The sequence below is a fragment of the Camelus ferus genome, chromosome 16, assembly GCF_009834535.1.
Source record: "Camelus ferus isolate YT-003-E chromosome 16, BCGSAC_Cfer_1.0, whole genome shotgun sequence".
Lineage (NCBI taxonomy): Eukaryota > Metazoa > Chordata > Mammalia > Artiodactyla > Camelidae > Camelus > Camelus ferus.
This window is the reverse complement of record NC_045711.1, coordinates 11902101-11917632: the sequence shown is the minus strand read 5'-3', so window position 1 is coordinate 11917632 and position 15532 is coordinate 11902101. Positions and strand designations below refer to the sequence as shown.

Here is a 15532-nt window from a genome sequence, read left to right as displayed (position 1 = left end):
GACAGACAACACTTCAGTTGTATAAATCTTCTTTAATTTCAGAAAGCATGGAGTGGAGACCCTGTCCCCTGGGAGCAGAGCCAGGAGATGGGTGGAGCCTGAGCGGTGTCTGTGTGGGTGAGGGGAGCATCCATCCCGCTTGCAACAAGCCAGAAGTAGAAAGAGCCTGAGGAAAAGTGACCTGCCTGAGATCTATCCCCTCCCTTTTGGGCCTCCTCAGTCTACTCAGCTCAAATCTGGGACCTCTCAGAATCTCCTTCCTAGTTCACTGATGGGCTCCTGATCTTTTTCAGGCCTGTCCCGGCTATCTGCATTTTTTCAGAAAAATCTAGTCAGGCCCTTTTTGGGTACCTAAAGCCCAGCTGAGGTTATAAGCCTTAAGGTAAAGCAAATTCTATTCAGTTAGAAGTTCTGGGGGTGATGGTGTATGAGGTCTAGAGCCCAAGTGGCCCTCACCCTACTTGGCCTGACCTGTAGTGGAGATAGGTGGGACTTATGCTGAATTGGGGTCTCCTCATGGTGGGGGGTCAAGGTTATGTGCCATTTATATTTTTTATTCTAGACCCATTACCCTAAACACCTCAGATTTAAAGGGGACTTGGAATTCCTGCTGAGGTAGCTAAATGTTCATATCCCCCAAGCTCAGGCACAGGTCCAATCATGCCATGGTTCTGGCCCCTTCCCTATCCAAGCTTTCCTGCTATAAGCCAGGGATTCCTCCCAAAACTCCTCTGCCCTTCCTCATACTCTTTCCCTGGCAGGACCACAGCTAAGTTGCAGGAGCTAGAAACTATATGTAAAGATAAAGTTAGCATTCTGTAGGAAGAAAGAGATTTTTAGAAAATTATCTAGGAAAAACAAGATGTGGTTCTTGATTCATCCAGCACTTAATTCTTTGTGAATCACAGCTGAGTCCTTTCCAGAGCTCATCCTTAAAAGGTTAACACTAGAGAAGGTGGGAGGATGGGTCTAGAACTTACTCTAGAGCAATAATATGGCTATATAGGTCCCAGTTCCATCCTAGAGGGAAGGGCTGAGAGTTGTGGTCTATGTCCTAGAGCTGAGATCTGGAAGGAAGAATGGCTCCATATGTGTCTAGAACACCATGCTCTAGAATTGGGTGTCTCTGGGATAAGAAAGTTAAACCTGTGGTAATCTGAGACTGGTCCCAGTTCAGGCCAAGGCCAACAGCTGGACAGGGCTCAAATCCAGCCTCTCTCTACTTGGAAGCCAGGGGTCCATCTGGGTCAAGGACAGAAGCCTGATGGATCCAGAACAGAGCCTGACAGCATGTCTGTGTTCCAGCACAGAGCCTGAGTGCAGAAATGGCCCTAGCTGGGGTGCCTGGTGTTCCAGAATCTGTCTGGAACAAGGCAAAAGGTGGAGGAAGGAAAGAAGGAAACGAATCCTGAGCTCCAGTGGACCTATAAATCTATGGCTCAGTGGCAATGAAAAGAGCATAAGACTCTGGGGGCTGGCTGAGCCCGGGGTGGGGAAGATTTATGCCCTGGTTCTGTCAGCTTCAGACCCCCAGCGTCATCTCAGGAAGAGGCTTTGGTGGGGGGGGGGCATGAGTGTGCAAGGAAAGAAGTGATCAGCCAGGACTATTTTCAGACACTTCACCCCAGCTCAGACCCCTTCCTGGGCCCAAGGATCTAAGGGTCTCAGCAGCCCTGGAAGTCACAGCCAGCCCCTAGGCTCCCTCAGGCTAGAGCACCTGGTGGGACCTGGCTGCTCAGGGCATGAGTGTGGCAGCAGGGGTGAGAGCAGGGCCAGGAGTGGGGCTGGGAGACAGACTGTGGTGGTGGCGGGCTCAGTGTAAGTGCAGGGAGCCTCCAGCCAGGGGCTACATTTCAGGGGGCAGGGGGACTGGAAGGGGAGGTCTCAGGGACACTGTGGAGAGAAGGCTCCCGATACATGGCCACTGTGAAGGGGAGAGAGAGGAACAGGAAGGAGAGTTAGGCACACAGAGAGAGCTCTGAAAGGGCTCCCTTCCCCTATACCCACCCTCTGGGAACCCCAACCCACAGAAGGAGCGCTCCCCAAACCCCCAAGGCCAAAGCCTTCCTGGCTTGACTTGTCATAATAGGTATCCCCTTAAAACACCTATAGTCCCTGAGCTTGTGTCACTAAATGTCCACGACAAGGTCAATACCCTTCCATGTGGCCCACCTCTCCCTGGAGGGTCCAAACTCACCCTCCAGGAGCTTGGGCACAAAGTGGGCTGCTGCCTTGGTCTTCTTGACTCGATTTCCCTTCATGACTCGGCCCTCCTTGTCCAGGCCCAGGTACCAGGCCCGGCCAGAACGGCGCTGGCGATAGAGAGCAGAGGCATACAGGACATAGTAATTCTCAAAGACGCACTCCTTAAAGCGACACTCAGCTGTGAAATGTGGCTGAAGAGACAGAGACCCAGAAAGGCACACACAGACAGACAGAGAGATAAAAAGACACATCACTGGACAGAAGGGGACCCTGAGAAGAACAAGCCAGGATACAATCCACACAATTTAGGCTGGGAGGGCCAACCTCTGAGTCCATGCAGGAACTGGGAGAAAGGAAGGATAAGGAAGAGTCTGGTGGCCCCCTGAGGGCCGGAAACTAGACTTCGGGGGGCCCTGGGATAAGAAGACACCATCTCTCTACTTTCAACCTCCCACCATCCAGGGGACCTGGAAGGAATTCCTGCTTGGAGGAATTCCTGAATCCTTCCCCTATATCCTGAATGACTCTGGGGAAGTGAGTAATAATGAGGTCTGGAGGAGGTAGGATGAGACAAGGGGGTCTTAAAAGGCTGAAAGAGTTGGACATTCAAAGAGCCAGAGGTATTTGGAGGCGCTGTTCAAGGAGGAGGGACTGGAGGGACCCTAGAGGAGGTGTCCGAGAGTGGGCAATGAAAGCAGGACATCAGAAAGAGCTGGAGGAGAGGAAGCCCTGAGCTGCAAAACATCTGTAATCAAGAAGGCTGTCACTAGGGGAGTCCCCACACCCGAGACCACTCAGCCTCCTTGTCTCACCGAGCTGTAGAGCAGCCCCTCAGCATTCATGGCCATGTAGTGACCCAGCTTGGTACTCTGGATGGTGACCACACGGAGCCCCACGGGAATCAGGTTGAAATGGGCTGGAGGTGGAGAGAGGGGGCATCAGTACCCCAGACTTCCAACTCCCAGCTGGGCCCCCCTCCAGGTTCCAGTTCTACTTCTTCCCTTGGGAGTCAAAGAGCCAGATTGAAAACAAACGAACCCAAAGTGGGAAGAGGATGATCATCTCCTATGCCTGCTCTTCCCCTCCCCACCCAGCAGCTGGCTCCCCCTCTCACTGAAAGAGCTGGTGTCCTCTGGGGTGCCCTGGATGCTCCCGTCAGGATTTGCCTGGAGGTAGAAACCCTGGCGGCAGAACAGTTTGGTGACGATGCCTTTGAGCTGAGGCTCTGGAGAGAGAGACATTCATCTTGAAACATGACATCTCTGTTCCCAAAAACATTCGTACACTTGGCGGGATCAGAGGAGAGAAAGAAGGGAGAACCAAGGGAAGGAAGTGGGTCCCAGGGCCCCAGCTCACTGACCTTCCAAGCAAGCTCTCTCCCCCTCCTCTTGGACTCCTGAGGAAGCTGGGGTGTGGGTCCCCTTCTGCTTCCTCTAACCGCCAGCTTTCAGTTTAATTTATTGAAATTTATTTAAAGGCTTAATTCCTACTCTACAGCTCAATCAGAATGGGGGAGGGGAGAAGAGAGAAGAGCAAGGGGAGAGATACATGAAAACGCAGGACAGAGGGAGGCAGGCAGGACTGCTGAAGGGGCAGTATGTTTGCGAGTTGGGTGGCAGTAAGGTGACCACAGGGTAGGGGAGCCCCCTCAGGAGGTGGGTGGGACTGGGCCTGACGCTGACTCAGCACCTGCTCCTGCGGCTGCCGCTCTCTTGGCGCGGGCCTCTCCTTGGTCCAGCGCCGGACTGTCACTGACCCATCTGTCTGTCTATCTGTCTGTCAGTCTGCTGGCTCGCGGGGGCTCAGCCCTCCCTGAGGCTCAGCCTCTCCCCTTCAGCCAGGTAACCCGCCTGGGGTGTGGGACATTCGGTACCAAACCAAGGAAATGGGGGAGGGGGCCGGGGAGCTGGCGAGGCAAGCTGAGTCACGTGGGGGGCCGGGTCCCACTCAAAGGGTGGGCTGCGGACCGTACCACTACCAAGTGCCGGCGGCGGTGAGGAGGAGGGCGCAGGGGGTAGGGGGCTCCCCCTAGGGGAGCTGGGAGCGAGCGGGAGCGAAGCCAGAGGGACTCCCTGCCTGTCGCAACTGGACGGGGACCACAGGCTAACCCGCACAACTCTCCTCCCCCGGCTCTTGCTTCCTGCCGACTTCCCGGTACCCCCTCATAGGTGGTACGACCCCCAGTCTCAGTGAGGGTCTCCAGTCTGAGTTCGTCGCAGCAGAGGGTCCCCTGAGCCCCTGGGACCCGATTTCTGAGTCGCGTAGGGGTTTATAGGGGGTGCCCGGCTCCCGGCTTGCAGCGCAGGTCACAGGAGGAGGGCGCACAGAGGGGCGGGCTGGGGAGGTAGCTGCAAGGACACCCGGGGGAGAGCTGGGGAGATTGGCGCCGAGCCAGGCCAGCTCGGCCAGGGGGAACCGAGCCAAGGCATGGAGGAGCGGGAGAACCGGGGCGGGGGCGGGGCTGCCGGAGCCGCAGAAACCCTCGGGGTGACCCAGGCGTCCGGAACCCCCAGGCCCCTCCGCTCCGGATGGAAAGAATCGCGAGAGCCGGCACGTAGGCGGAGGACGGTGGGGGTGGGGACTCCTGCGTTGGGTTGGGGGGCGAGCGGGAGCTGCTAGGCTTTGGGGTACCAGGCTTAGCCCCCAAGCCTTCCCCTTGCCCTCGAAAGCAAGGAGACTCGGGGTTATGGGCGAAAGAGAAGGGAAACTGAGGCATAGTCTCCCTGAGACTTTGTGGTCCGGGCCCACCCCCTTTCACTTTCAGGGAGCCCCCCTCAGTTGGGCCCCACTCTTTCGAGTCCCTGGCCTCAACCTCCCAGGCAGAGAGACCCCAGGCCCGGAGACCCCGCTCCAGCCACTCACCCGGGCCGCGGTCCGGCCGCGCGGGCCGCCCCCCGCACAGTCGCACCTTGGACAGCAAGATGAGGAGCTGCTTCTGGCAAAGGGACTTGGTGCCGCGGGGACACACGCGCCGCTGCGCCGACACGGGCCGGCTGCCCCCGGGCTCGCGGACCTCCCGCTTCTGCCGGATCAGGCTACTGGCCAGCGCCGCCATGGCGCCCCGGGAGGAGACACCCCCAAACAGGCAGGCGCCCGGAGCGCGCTGGGCTCCCCCGGAGAAGCCCGCTTGCTCACCAGGACATGCTTTCGATGCTCCAGTCCCTACTCACTGCCCTACCCACAGGACCTGAGGATAAGCGCTAGATGACCCCCACCCCAGGCTCCAGCTCCCACCCTTGGGCCCCTGCTAGCTCCACTGGGTCCAACAGCCTATGTACCTCTCAACTGACCCCACCCACGACTTTTGCCCCCACTGAAAACTACCCCTTTCCCTGATCTCCAGTGTCCCTGGCCTCCACTTCCAGTATCCCAAAGCCAAGACCCTCAAATTTTCCAAAACGTGGTTCCAATATCCCCAGGCACCTTTCCACCCTATTTCAGGGCCCTGCACTCCTGCCAAATCCACTCTTGTAATCTTAAGGGTGCGGGTCCTTAGCTTTGGGGATATTGGTTCACTCCACCCCTACTGGGGCAATGCCAATGTCAGGGAAGAACCCAACCTTGATGTCTTTCCCTTTGCCACACTCTAAGTGGAGAATCCCCCACTTTTTTAAAATATTGCAATCCTCAAAATCTATGACTTGAAATACCAGACTGTCCCCATTCAGTGAGAAGAGGTTCCCAGACCCTGTCTCAGGACAATACCATTTTTTACCAAGTCACCCCCATTTCTAGTGGCACAGAATTCTAGCTGCTGAGCCCCTTTCCTCACCTTGTTACCCTCCACTCCTTTTGAAGTCACCTCCAAATCCGCCCTTCCTAGTGGTTACACCAGGTGGTTGTCTGGAGGGCCCTCTGTCACCTCGGAATAAGGAGCATAGGTTTTGGGTTTTTTTGATTTTTTGGTTTTCCTGGCTGCCCCTTAATTTCCTTGGGAACAGCTGGTGCTGTTTAGATCCCAGGCCCTCCAATCCAACCAGCCCCTCGAGAGAGGAGTGCACCCACGTTGTCACGGGTCCCCAAATGTGAACAGACCCCCTGTAAGTCAGAGCGCATTAGAGCTTTCTGCGACAGGGCTTCCTCGTCCTCCCCGGGACTGCCTATAGCACCCCCTTTTCCTTCCCCGACGCCCCTCAACCTGTCCTGTCTTGTCGATCCGGCGACGGCTGGCGCTGGCTCCGGCTCCAGGCTCCTCCCTCCCTGTACCCCGCAAGCGGAGCTTCCCCCCACGCCTAGCTAGGCGTCCCGGACCCCACGAAGGAGTGAGGGTGTCTCCGCAGAGAGCCCTGGTCCGGCGAAGTGAGCACTGGGCCTGGCGGCTGGACCAAGCGGAGCGGCTGCAGCGGCGGCAGCGGTAGAGGCTGTGGGAAGCTGAGGCGGCGGCGGTGACAGCAGCTCCCCCTCCTCCGAGAGCCGGCCCGGGGGCGGGGCAGGGGGCGGAGACGCCGGGAAAGAGGGGGATGAAGCTGGGCGGGCGGAACCCCAGGGTTCCTTGGAGGCAGGGAGTGGGGACGGTCTTAGAGGCAGACGGAGCCGAGGAAAGGCCGCATGTCTTGGGGTTCAGAGGAGGAGGGACAAGGAGGCGATTCCACTGTACACAACCCTGGATGGGAGGAGAGGTTGGGCTTAAGATAAGTAGAATGGCGGACGCCCTGGGAATGGAGAAAGGGACCCTACTGCCCGGGATGGAGGACAGAACTAGATGAGAAAAGTGGAGGGAATAACTGAAGAGATAGGGGTGGTGGTGAGATCTAGCCTGGGGTGAAATCCGGCCTCCTTAATCTCTCTGCTTTTGTGTGAGCCAAATTGGTCAATCCCTGGTCCTTTCCACGTTTTGTTAGCAATTACCTTCCCATCCCTGTTGACTCTTAAGAGAAAAAAAAAAAACCATAAGTGGGGGGAGAAGCTTGCTGGAGGTTGCACTGGAGCAGGAGGGATGCTGGCCACAGATCTGGAAAGTGGAGAGGCGGGAATGGAACGACCTGTGTCAGGGATGGGGCAGGAGGAGAATGGGAAGATGGGGAGGAACCGGTGAGGAGGCCTTCTAGAACGTAGTCTTCGGGCCCAGGGCGCTCAGCCTGTCTCCCAGGCGAGGGGAGAGCAGTCCCCTCTACATCCCACGGCCAACAAAAGCACTTTCCGAGCTAGTAGGAGCAACATCTTTAATGGGCTCCGCCTCCCACGCCAGCTAAGCCGCCCCCCTTGCGCGCAGCCTTGGCCTCCTCCACAGCGGTGCGGAGGGCCCCGGCAGGGTCCCCGCGAAGCTGGGCCAACGCCCCGAGCAGCGCAGCGGCGCCGTCTCCGGCACGGAGCTTTCGGCCACTCAGAAAATAGTGGGGCAGCGTCCCGGCCTCGAGCACCCGGCCCAGTTCATCCAGCAGCCCGAGGCAGCAGGCGCCCGCATTCTCGGGCCGCGCCAGATAGAGCGCGGGCAGCCGCTCGCAAGCCCAGTAGAGCAACGTCCGCAAGAGGTAGGGAGCCGCGGCCCGGGTCCCAGCCACCAGCGGGCGCAGCAGGGCCTGGGCCGCGGCGTGCGCTTGCAGCAGCGGTGCGGGTATGCGCGACTTGAGCGCCAGCTCCTGGCGGGCGAAGCAGAGCTGCCAGCCGGAGGCGCCCGACCGCTCTGTGCCACCGCCGGGCACCAGGTAGAAGGAGGAAGACTCCGAAACCAGCGGGCCGGCCCAAGAGTGGCTACGAGCCCCCTCGGGCCAGCCGGCCACGGACACCACGGGGATCAGGTCGAAAAGCAGAAGGCGGCGCGGGGGCCCAGGAGTAGCCAGGAGGATGGTGCTGAACCCGGCGTGGCGGGCTGCATGCACCAAGCGCGGGGCACCCGGGACCGGGAACAGGGATTCAGCGACCGCGGCCAGCGAAGCAAAGAACCAGGCAGCCACCTGGGCAGGGCACAATGTGGGCCATGCCTCCAGAGCCTCCGACGGCTTTGGCACTGGGCTGGGGCTAACGTCGGCTGCTGTGGTGACGTCACCATTCGGTTTTTTCAAGGATGAGGGAAAGCCAACATCGGTTACGTCTTCCTGAGGCAGCTCCGGCACTGAAATGTTACTAGGTGATTTTTCCAAACACACATGTGCCCCAGGCTCAGCAACGTCGCCGTGAGGCTGGTCCACAGAGCTCTGCGGGTCCTTGGAACTTCCTTCTCTTTCGGTTGGGAGGATCGAATCACGTCTCCCTGGGACTGGGGGTCCTAGGCAATCCTGCCATGCCTCCCGGACTGAGGTTCCGTGTACTTGCTCTGGGAGGCAGAGCCATGCATAACAGGATCCCACATCCAGTTGTAGCTCCTGTCCAGTGCCGTCTAGCGAAAACACGGGCACCAGGAGTGTGAAGCCGGCGTCATAGTGAGGCCCCCGGGCATAGGGACCTAGAGGTGCAGGCCCCAGATCCAGGGAGCCCTCGCGAATCCCGCCACGAAGCAGCAAGAGCTCAGCCTGGGGAGGAAAGCGAGGGTCCCGGCGGTGAACGAGACCTAAGGGACGAGAAGGGATCCTGAGGGCGTGACCCAAAACCAGGGCGGGGTGGGGCGTGGCAGAGAGCTGGGAGTTCCCGATGGCAGGGAAGGTTTACTTACCCAGCAGAGAGAAAACAAAATCCTTGGCCTGGAGGAGGTCTGGTCCCGGCTTGGGCCCGTCGCTCCAGCTCTCTTGAACACCTAGCTCCTGAATCAGCTGGGTTAGTTCTTGCAGCTGCGCCCCAGAGCAGAAGTCGATATCCGTGAGCGGCCGGGCTGGGGCTGGGGGCGGTGGGCCCCACCAGGGAGCACTTCCCCAGACCGCGGAAGCCATGTGGCTCTATAGTTTTGGGGCTAGGAAATACACGGACGGTAGGAAACCCGGATGGGTCGTTCTTTTGCTGCCGAAAAGTCTCCCGCGTTCTCTCTTCCCGAGGCCGAGGGAGTGCCCCACAGTCGGCCAATGTGTCTGCAGATCAAGGGCTCTAAATATAATCTTGAAAACGAACAAATAAATACCTCCTCCGTCCCAGTCCTTTTCTCATACGCTGGTCTCCCCCGCCCACGGACCGGTTCACCTGACTCATCAGGTAAAAAGTAGCTGTTGGGCCCCTCCTACCGAAAGCAATAGTCAGTTCCCTCCGCTGCTCCTTGTCTGCCTCCTGTTACCTCTTTTTCTGAAGAGGTTTATGGTTTGCAGCTTCCCTCTTAGGGGTAGCTGCAAGGGCTGAGAAGAAGATGGTTAGAAGGATTCAACAGGTAACTTCTTCCTGCTGCCCACAAGGCCACGCCCCTAAGTTACAACCACGCCCATTTATGGAGGAAGTCAGGGTGGTTCCGGACCCGCCCCGCCTCCAGTGAGAGTTCAATCACTCCTTTTGCTCTGCTGAGATCTCCCGGCGATCCTGGGATTTGTAGTTTATCTTTCGAGCTATCAGGGCTTTGGGGCCACGCCCCCACATCCTTTCCTGTTCCGTTGAAGTAGTGCCTGATGGAAGTTGTAGTTCCCATTGAGATAAATTATTCTGTGCCTTTCCAAGCCCAGGTCAACCCAACACAAACATTCCTTGGGGTTGGAGCAGAGGCATAATAGGATGGATCTGAATAGCAAACCATAATGGGGGACATACCTTACCGCCTAGGGAGAAATAGGGGCCTCTACATCTCATGTGTGAGTAGAGGAACCCTGGTCACTATCTAGAAGGATTCTTCCATGCAAGTATAGCTTCATTTTAGAGATGAGACTGCAGCCTAAAAAGGTTGCACATGACTTGTAAAAGGTCAGAGTTAAGCCAGAGAGGTGTTGGAAAGGGGCTCCCCAGCTGGGTGGAGAAGTATCTCCTTGGAATCAGTGGTGGTAGTATTAGACAAGAACACACAGGTGGTGGCCCAGAAATGGACATCTGACTCAGGGCAGGGACGTATTAATGATGCTCACCTCAGACACATGAGTGGTGGCAGGGAAAACACTTTGGAATATTGTGGCTCATGTGTCTATATAGAACAGTTACCAGGAATGAAAATCAAGTCCAGAGGGAATTCCCAGCTGGAAAATTATGCTGTCATGGACACAGCTTAATTCTAGGATGAAACTAGGAGACAGAATAATAGGACAGAAAGATGGGAAACCAGGGTGGGAGTGGTAAGGGGGGCAGGGAAATAGGAAACCAGAGAGAGGCTCACAGATCAGGCCAATGTATTACTGAATGAGGAATTCTTACATTCCTTTTCCCAAGGGTCTGCCTCTGGCGTGGATTAGGCCTAAGTCCATGGGCAAGATAATTAAGTGGAGACACCTGGAAAAATTAGAGGCCTAAAAAGGAGAGGATTCTCAGAATCCAGAGCTCAATTTGGGGAGCCTAAGTCTCTGGGGTTCCTAGTCACTAACAGAGAGGTCGTCTTCCTCAGTCACCAGGAGCCCCAAACACAGCCCAGAACTGGAGAGTCAAGTTTCTGTACATCTGGTTTTGATTAGAGACACCAGGTCAGGAAAACTGAGGCGTGAGCTCTTTCTCACAGTCCAGGGAAATCAGGCATTAGGTGTCCATCCCTCTACCTTACCTCCTCCCCAGAGGTTGGCTTCTGAGCCACCCTAAAAAGAAATAAGTGCTCTGGGCTCTGTGGGAGTTCTAGGACGCTGGGTATGGGTGACAGGGAGAGGAAAGTTCCTCTAAACTCTAAAGTATTATTCTCCAATAGGATTTTCTGTGATGATGGAAATGTTCTAAATGTGTACCATCCAATACAGTAGCCACCAACCACAAGTGGCTATTGAGCACTTGAGAGATAATGAAACTGAGGAATAGAACTTTTAATTTTAACTAATTTACATTCTAATAGGCATATTTGGCTAATAGCTACTGTGTTGGACAGTGCAGCTCTAGGACCCTGGGGATAATGGGTTTGGCTGTGTAGCTTCGCAGGGGAAGCAGGGGTAATTTCAGTCCTGATCAGGCCCTGTGGGGTGTGGCTGGGTAGATATCACCAAACAACTGCAGAATACTTTTCTTGCCTCTTTATTTCTCGTGCACATCTGTCCTCTCTTTTTCCAAGTTTCTCATCACACACTGATATCCCCACTCCTTGATGGTCTCAGGTGAGTTGCTGGATGCCTCTTGGTGAAGGCGCCTGGGAGACAGAGCTTCACACTTGTCCCTGCCCACTCCAAACTGTCTCTGGCGGGCGTCAAAGACCACATGCCCTACCCGGGTGCCTGACCCAGGACAGTGGGGCTTCCACTGATTGATTCTGGGAGGCACAGACATCTGGCGGTAGTTCTGACGGGCTGGAGGAACTGTGTCCACAGGGCGGTACACCCAGTCTTGGCTGCCTGCTTGCCGGGAGGACGACTGCAGCTCAATTAGTACAGGCACCTCTGAGAAGGTTTGCAGGTCATTGTAGATCACGGGTGCCTTGGGAGAGCCCGTGTTCTGACTGAGTGGGACAGAAGTCCATGGTGTGTGCTGCTCTGCTTCCTTTCGAGGAATCTCCCCAGATACAAATGCCTTTCGGGTCTGATGTGGGCCTAAGACTTGGGCAGAGTCAGTTCCTAGAGTGAGGCCTGGGTTCTTGTGGAGATCAGGATTCGGGACAAGGCATGAGGTTTTGTTGAGTCCTGATCCTTTGGTAAGGCCTTGAGTCTTGGGGAGGCCAGAGCCTTGGCTAAGGACTGGGCCCTTATGGGGGCCAGGGTCTTGATTAATTCCTGAGGACTTGTGGCAGTTAGGGTCATGGGTATGTTCTGGGCTCCTGCAAATTCCAGCATCTTGGGTAAGGCCACATTGCTTGACTTCAGTGGCTTGAGTAAGGCCCGGTTTCTTATGGAGGTCAGAATCTTGAGTAAGGCCTTGGCTCCTGTAGACTCCAGAATCTTGGGTAAGACCTGGATTCTTGTAGTCTCCTGAGTCTTGGGTAAGGCCTGAGCCCTTACAGAGGCCAGAGGTTTGGACAAGGCCTGGGCTTTTATGGAGACCAGATTCCTGGGAAAGGCCTGAGCTCTTGTTGACTCCAGAGTCTTGGGCAAGGTATAGACTCTTCTGTGACCCAGAATCTTGGGTAAAGCCTAGATTCCTGGAGACTCCCAGATCTTGGGCGTTACCCGTACTCTTGTGACATCCAGAATCTTGCGAAGGGCCTGAGCTATTATGGAGGCCAGTTTTGGGGGAGCGCTCTTGACTTTTATAGAGTGCAGTCTCCTGGTTTTGCTCTAGATTCCCATAGACTACAGAGTCTCGCAGAAAGCCTACACTCCTCTGAATGTCAGAAGCTGGGAGAAATGGTGCATTCTTGTGGAGACCAGAGGGTTGGGTGAGACATGGACTCCTAAAAATACTCGCATCTTGAGTAAAACTTAGGCTCTTCTGGGAGCCAGAATCTTGGGTAACAACTGGATTCTTGTGAAGTTCAAAGCTTTGGGAAAGACTTGAGTTCTTGAATAGAAAAGGGTCTTGGCTTATGCCTGGAAGCTTGTGGAGACCTGGATCTTGGGTAAGGCCTGGGTTCTTGTGGAGGCCTGAATTTGGGGTAAGGCCTGGGTTTCTGGAAACAATAGAGTCTTTTGAAGGGCCTGGGGTATTTTGGAGGCCAGAGTCTTGGGTGAGGCCTAGACTCTCATGAAGTTCGGGAGGTTGAGTCTGGTTGGGGGTTTGGGAAATTGTGGAGAACTGGGTAGGGATGGGCCCCTGGGAAGAGAGGACAGTTTGAGGAGACTTGGAGGTTGGTGGAAGGGTGGCAGTTTGTGTTAAGGTGGAGGGCTCCTGGTGGTTGGTGTGTTGAAGGACAAAGGATCTGGGAGAAACAAGAGGTAGAGAAAGAATGCATGGTGGAGGCACAGTGCCTGGCGAGGTCTGGGTACTGGTTGGAGAATGGAAACAAGGTTGAGAAGGTGCAGCATCCTTGGAGTAGACCAGGAATTTGGGGTAGACTGGAGCCTGGGAGTCTGTTTCTTTCTTCTCAGAACTGCAAGGGTGGAAGCTGCAGTAAGGGAAGGTCTTGGGCTGTAAGAACTCGCCGTTGGCGTCATTTGAGATCTTCCATTCCATATTCCCCAACTCCAGGTAACCCAATATGGATCCTGTGGAGAGCTTGGCACCATCCGCACTACATGGCTTTGATGTTTGCTCAGAGCTCACTGGGCCATGCCCCTCTTGGGGCCTGGAGAGGGTACCCAAGTCTTTTCTGGAATACCCAGAATTCTGAGGGGGACGCACATGGAATAAGTTGTGCTTTACCCTGCGGGCATCATAGACCACGTGGCCCCTGGAGAGGCCCTGGCTGAAGGCGGACAGGGTAGAGGGAATAGAAGTTAGGACGGGGGAAGGGGTAGTAGCCGGGACTGGAGTGGGAGTCAGGGCCATGACCAGCTCTGGGACAGGGGTTGTGGCAGAGATTGGGGCAGAGGCTGGTGTGGGGGCTGGGGCAGGAATTGCAGCAGGGGCAGAAGTTGCAGGAGGGACCAGGGTATGGTTACGGGTATAGGTTAGATGAGCATGGGTCAGGGTGCAGGCTGAGGCGGGGGCTGTTATGTGCTCAGGGTTGTGGCCCAAGGACTGGGCTGAGGCATGTGAGGGGATCTGGGTTTGGGCCTGGGCCAGGATTTGGGCTGAGGTGTGCTCAGGACCATGGACCTGGGCAGGGCTGTGCTCAGGAGTGAGGGCTGGGGAGTGAGTCTGGGCCTGGGAGGTGGTGTGTTCTGGGGGGTGGACTGAGGAGTGAGTCTGCACCTGGGGCATGGCATGCTTAGGAGGGTGGGCTGAGGAGAAGGTCTGGGTCCTGGCAGGAGTATGCCTAGCAGCGTGTACTGGGGAGCAGGTTTGAGGCTGGGGTGGGCCGTGCTCAGGGGGGTTAACTGGGGAGCGGGTCTGGGCCTGGGCGGGGGTGTGCTGAGAGGGGTGGGCTGAGGAGAAGGCCTGGGCCCTGGCAGGAGTGCGTCCAGGAGGCTGGACTGGGGAGCAGGTCTGGGCCTGGGCTGGGGCCTGGGCTGGGTCACAGGCTGGGGTCTTAGTCTTGCTCTCTTGGGGCAGGCGGAGTGGAACCATGTCCAACTTGCCCATCCTGTGGTACTTGGAAGATGTCTTTTGCCTGGAGAAAAAGGTGGCTTGGGCCTTTAAGGCTGTGACTTGAGGGGCCTCCCCAGCTCCCATTATCCCCTCCTTCCACAGTCCCCATGGAGCCTCCATGGGAGCCCCAGCGTGTCCACACTGAGGCGGCATCCAGCAGCACCTAGAAGCCTTCTCATCATTCGTGTCTGGTATCCAGGAGTCAAGGTGGTTAGGCTGCCCGAGCAGGAAGCTTGGGCGACAGTGGAAGTGGGAAGAGACTCTTGAGCACAGGTTCTTGGGATCCACAGAACAGCGCATGCACATGGGATGGCTGCCTGGAGAGCTGGATTGCTTGTCTGCAGGGAAAGGCGGGATGGGACAAGGCTTGGGTTCCTGAGGGACTAAGAATCAGGAACAGGGATAGAAGAAAGGGGACAGGCCCACATCCCTTGAGCCCACGCTGGGGTCCACTCACCTTTGGGGAAAAAATGACGGAAAAGAGTCCGCAAGGAGCTCTTCAGATGCCTCCATAGCTGAGGGAAGCAGGGAAGGGGAGAGTCCGGGAGCAGTGTGAGCCTGGAAGTCCAACCCTTGTCTGGCCACATCCCAGCAGCCCTCCCATTTCAGCCCTTTGAGATCCCAGGGTCCCCCAACCCTGCTGCCCAGATCCTGCCCTGACCAGTGTCACCACATTGATCCCCACGTTGAGCAAGATGAAGCTGCCCAGAATCAGAAGAATCGAGTCTCCTAGGTCCTGGCACTTCCTGGGGTTGGTGCCAGAGCATGCCTGGGCTCCGTAGTGGGTTCGTTCACCCATGTCCGGGGGTCCCAGGACTATCTGGGCCCCCTGGCCCCCACATACTCACTAGTAGCCAGACTCCTCTGGTGGGGGAGGGGGAGAAGGACTGGGTCATAATAGGGCAGGTGGCTGGGGTCACAATGAGGGAGGAGGTGGAAAAGGAGGGCCCAGGATGGCATTCCCTGGTAACTAGGTTCAGGTCACCTGAACCTGGACAGTCAAACAGGGTTGGGAGGCCAGCACACCTCCCCTCTAGCGGTCAGTCATTCCCTCACTACCCGCTGACTCACTCGTTCAAACACACATTCTATCTCCCTGACCACTCCTGAGACTAGGAAGACCTTGGCCTCAGCCCTAGGGAACGCCTGGCTAGAATCCTGGACCTTGGCCTTCTTCATGCCCTTCACTGGGCTTGGGCCTGGATTTGCCCAGATGTGGAACCTCCAAATCTGGAATCTGACCACAGTTTCTTGAGTGAGGCTGAGCCCTCTGAGCCCCCTGGGGGGACAGGGAGTGCTG

General features: G+C 56.5%; 3 protein-coding genes across 4 annotated transcripts; all 3 read right to left on the bottom strand.

The window, feature by feature from the left end:
- Positions 1 to 12: 12 nt before the first annotated feature.
- On the bottom strand, positions 13 to 7208 carry FGF11 (fibroblast growth factor 11). Of its 2 annotated transcripts, none has more exons than XM_032498676.1 (5): positions 5068 to 7208; positions 3320 to 3430; positions 3018 to 3121; positions 2198 to 2396; positions 13 to 1924 (listed from the first exon to the last, which is right to left on the bottom strand). In XM_032498676.1, exons 1-5 carry the CDS (start codon positions 5258 to 5260, stop codon positions 1854 to 1856), a joined length of 678 nt encoding a protein of 225 aa, XP_032354567.1. In that variant the 5' UTR covers positions 5261 to 7208; the 3' UTR covers positions 13 to 1853. The 2 variants fall into 2 exon arrangements, with proteins under 2 accessions (XP_032354567.1, XP_032354569.1); XM_032498678.1 differs by having other exon boundaries at positions 2198 to 2312.
- A 140-nt stretch (positions 7209 to 7348) lies between these two features.
- On the bottom strand, positions 7349 to 9488 carry TMEM102 (transmembrane protein 102). The gene is made up of 2 exons (XM_032498673.1): positions 8795 to 9488; positions 7349 to 8692 (listed from the first exon to the last, which is right to left on the bottom strand). Exons 1-2 carry the CDS (start codon positions 9006 to 9008, stop codon positions 7368 to 7370), a joined length of 1539 nt encoding a protein of 512 aa, XP_032354564.1. The 5' UTR covers positions 9009 to 9488; the 3' UTR covers positions 7349 to 7367.
- A 1746-nt stretch (positions 9489 to 11234) lies between these two features.
- On the bottom strand, positions 11235 to 15031 carry SPEM3 (SPEM family member 3). Its single transcript, XM_032498219.1, is given in 4 exon segments — positions 11235 to 11267; positions 11269 to 14570; positions 14690 to 14747; positions 14894 to 15031. Coding segments are annotated over 4 exon segments (3531 nt in total).
- Between the last annotated feature and the right edge of the window lie 501 nt (positions 15032 to 15532).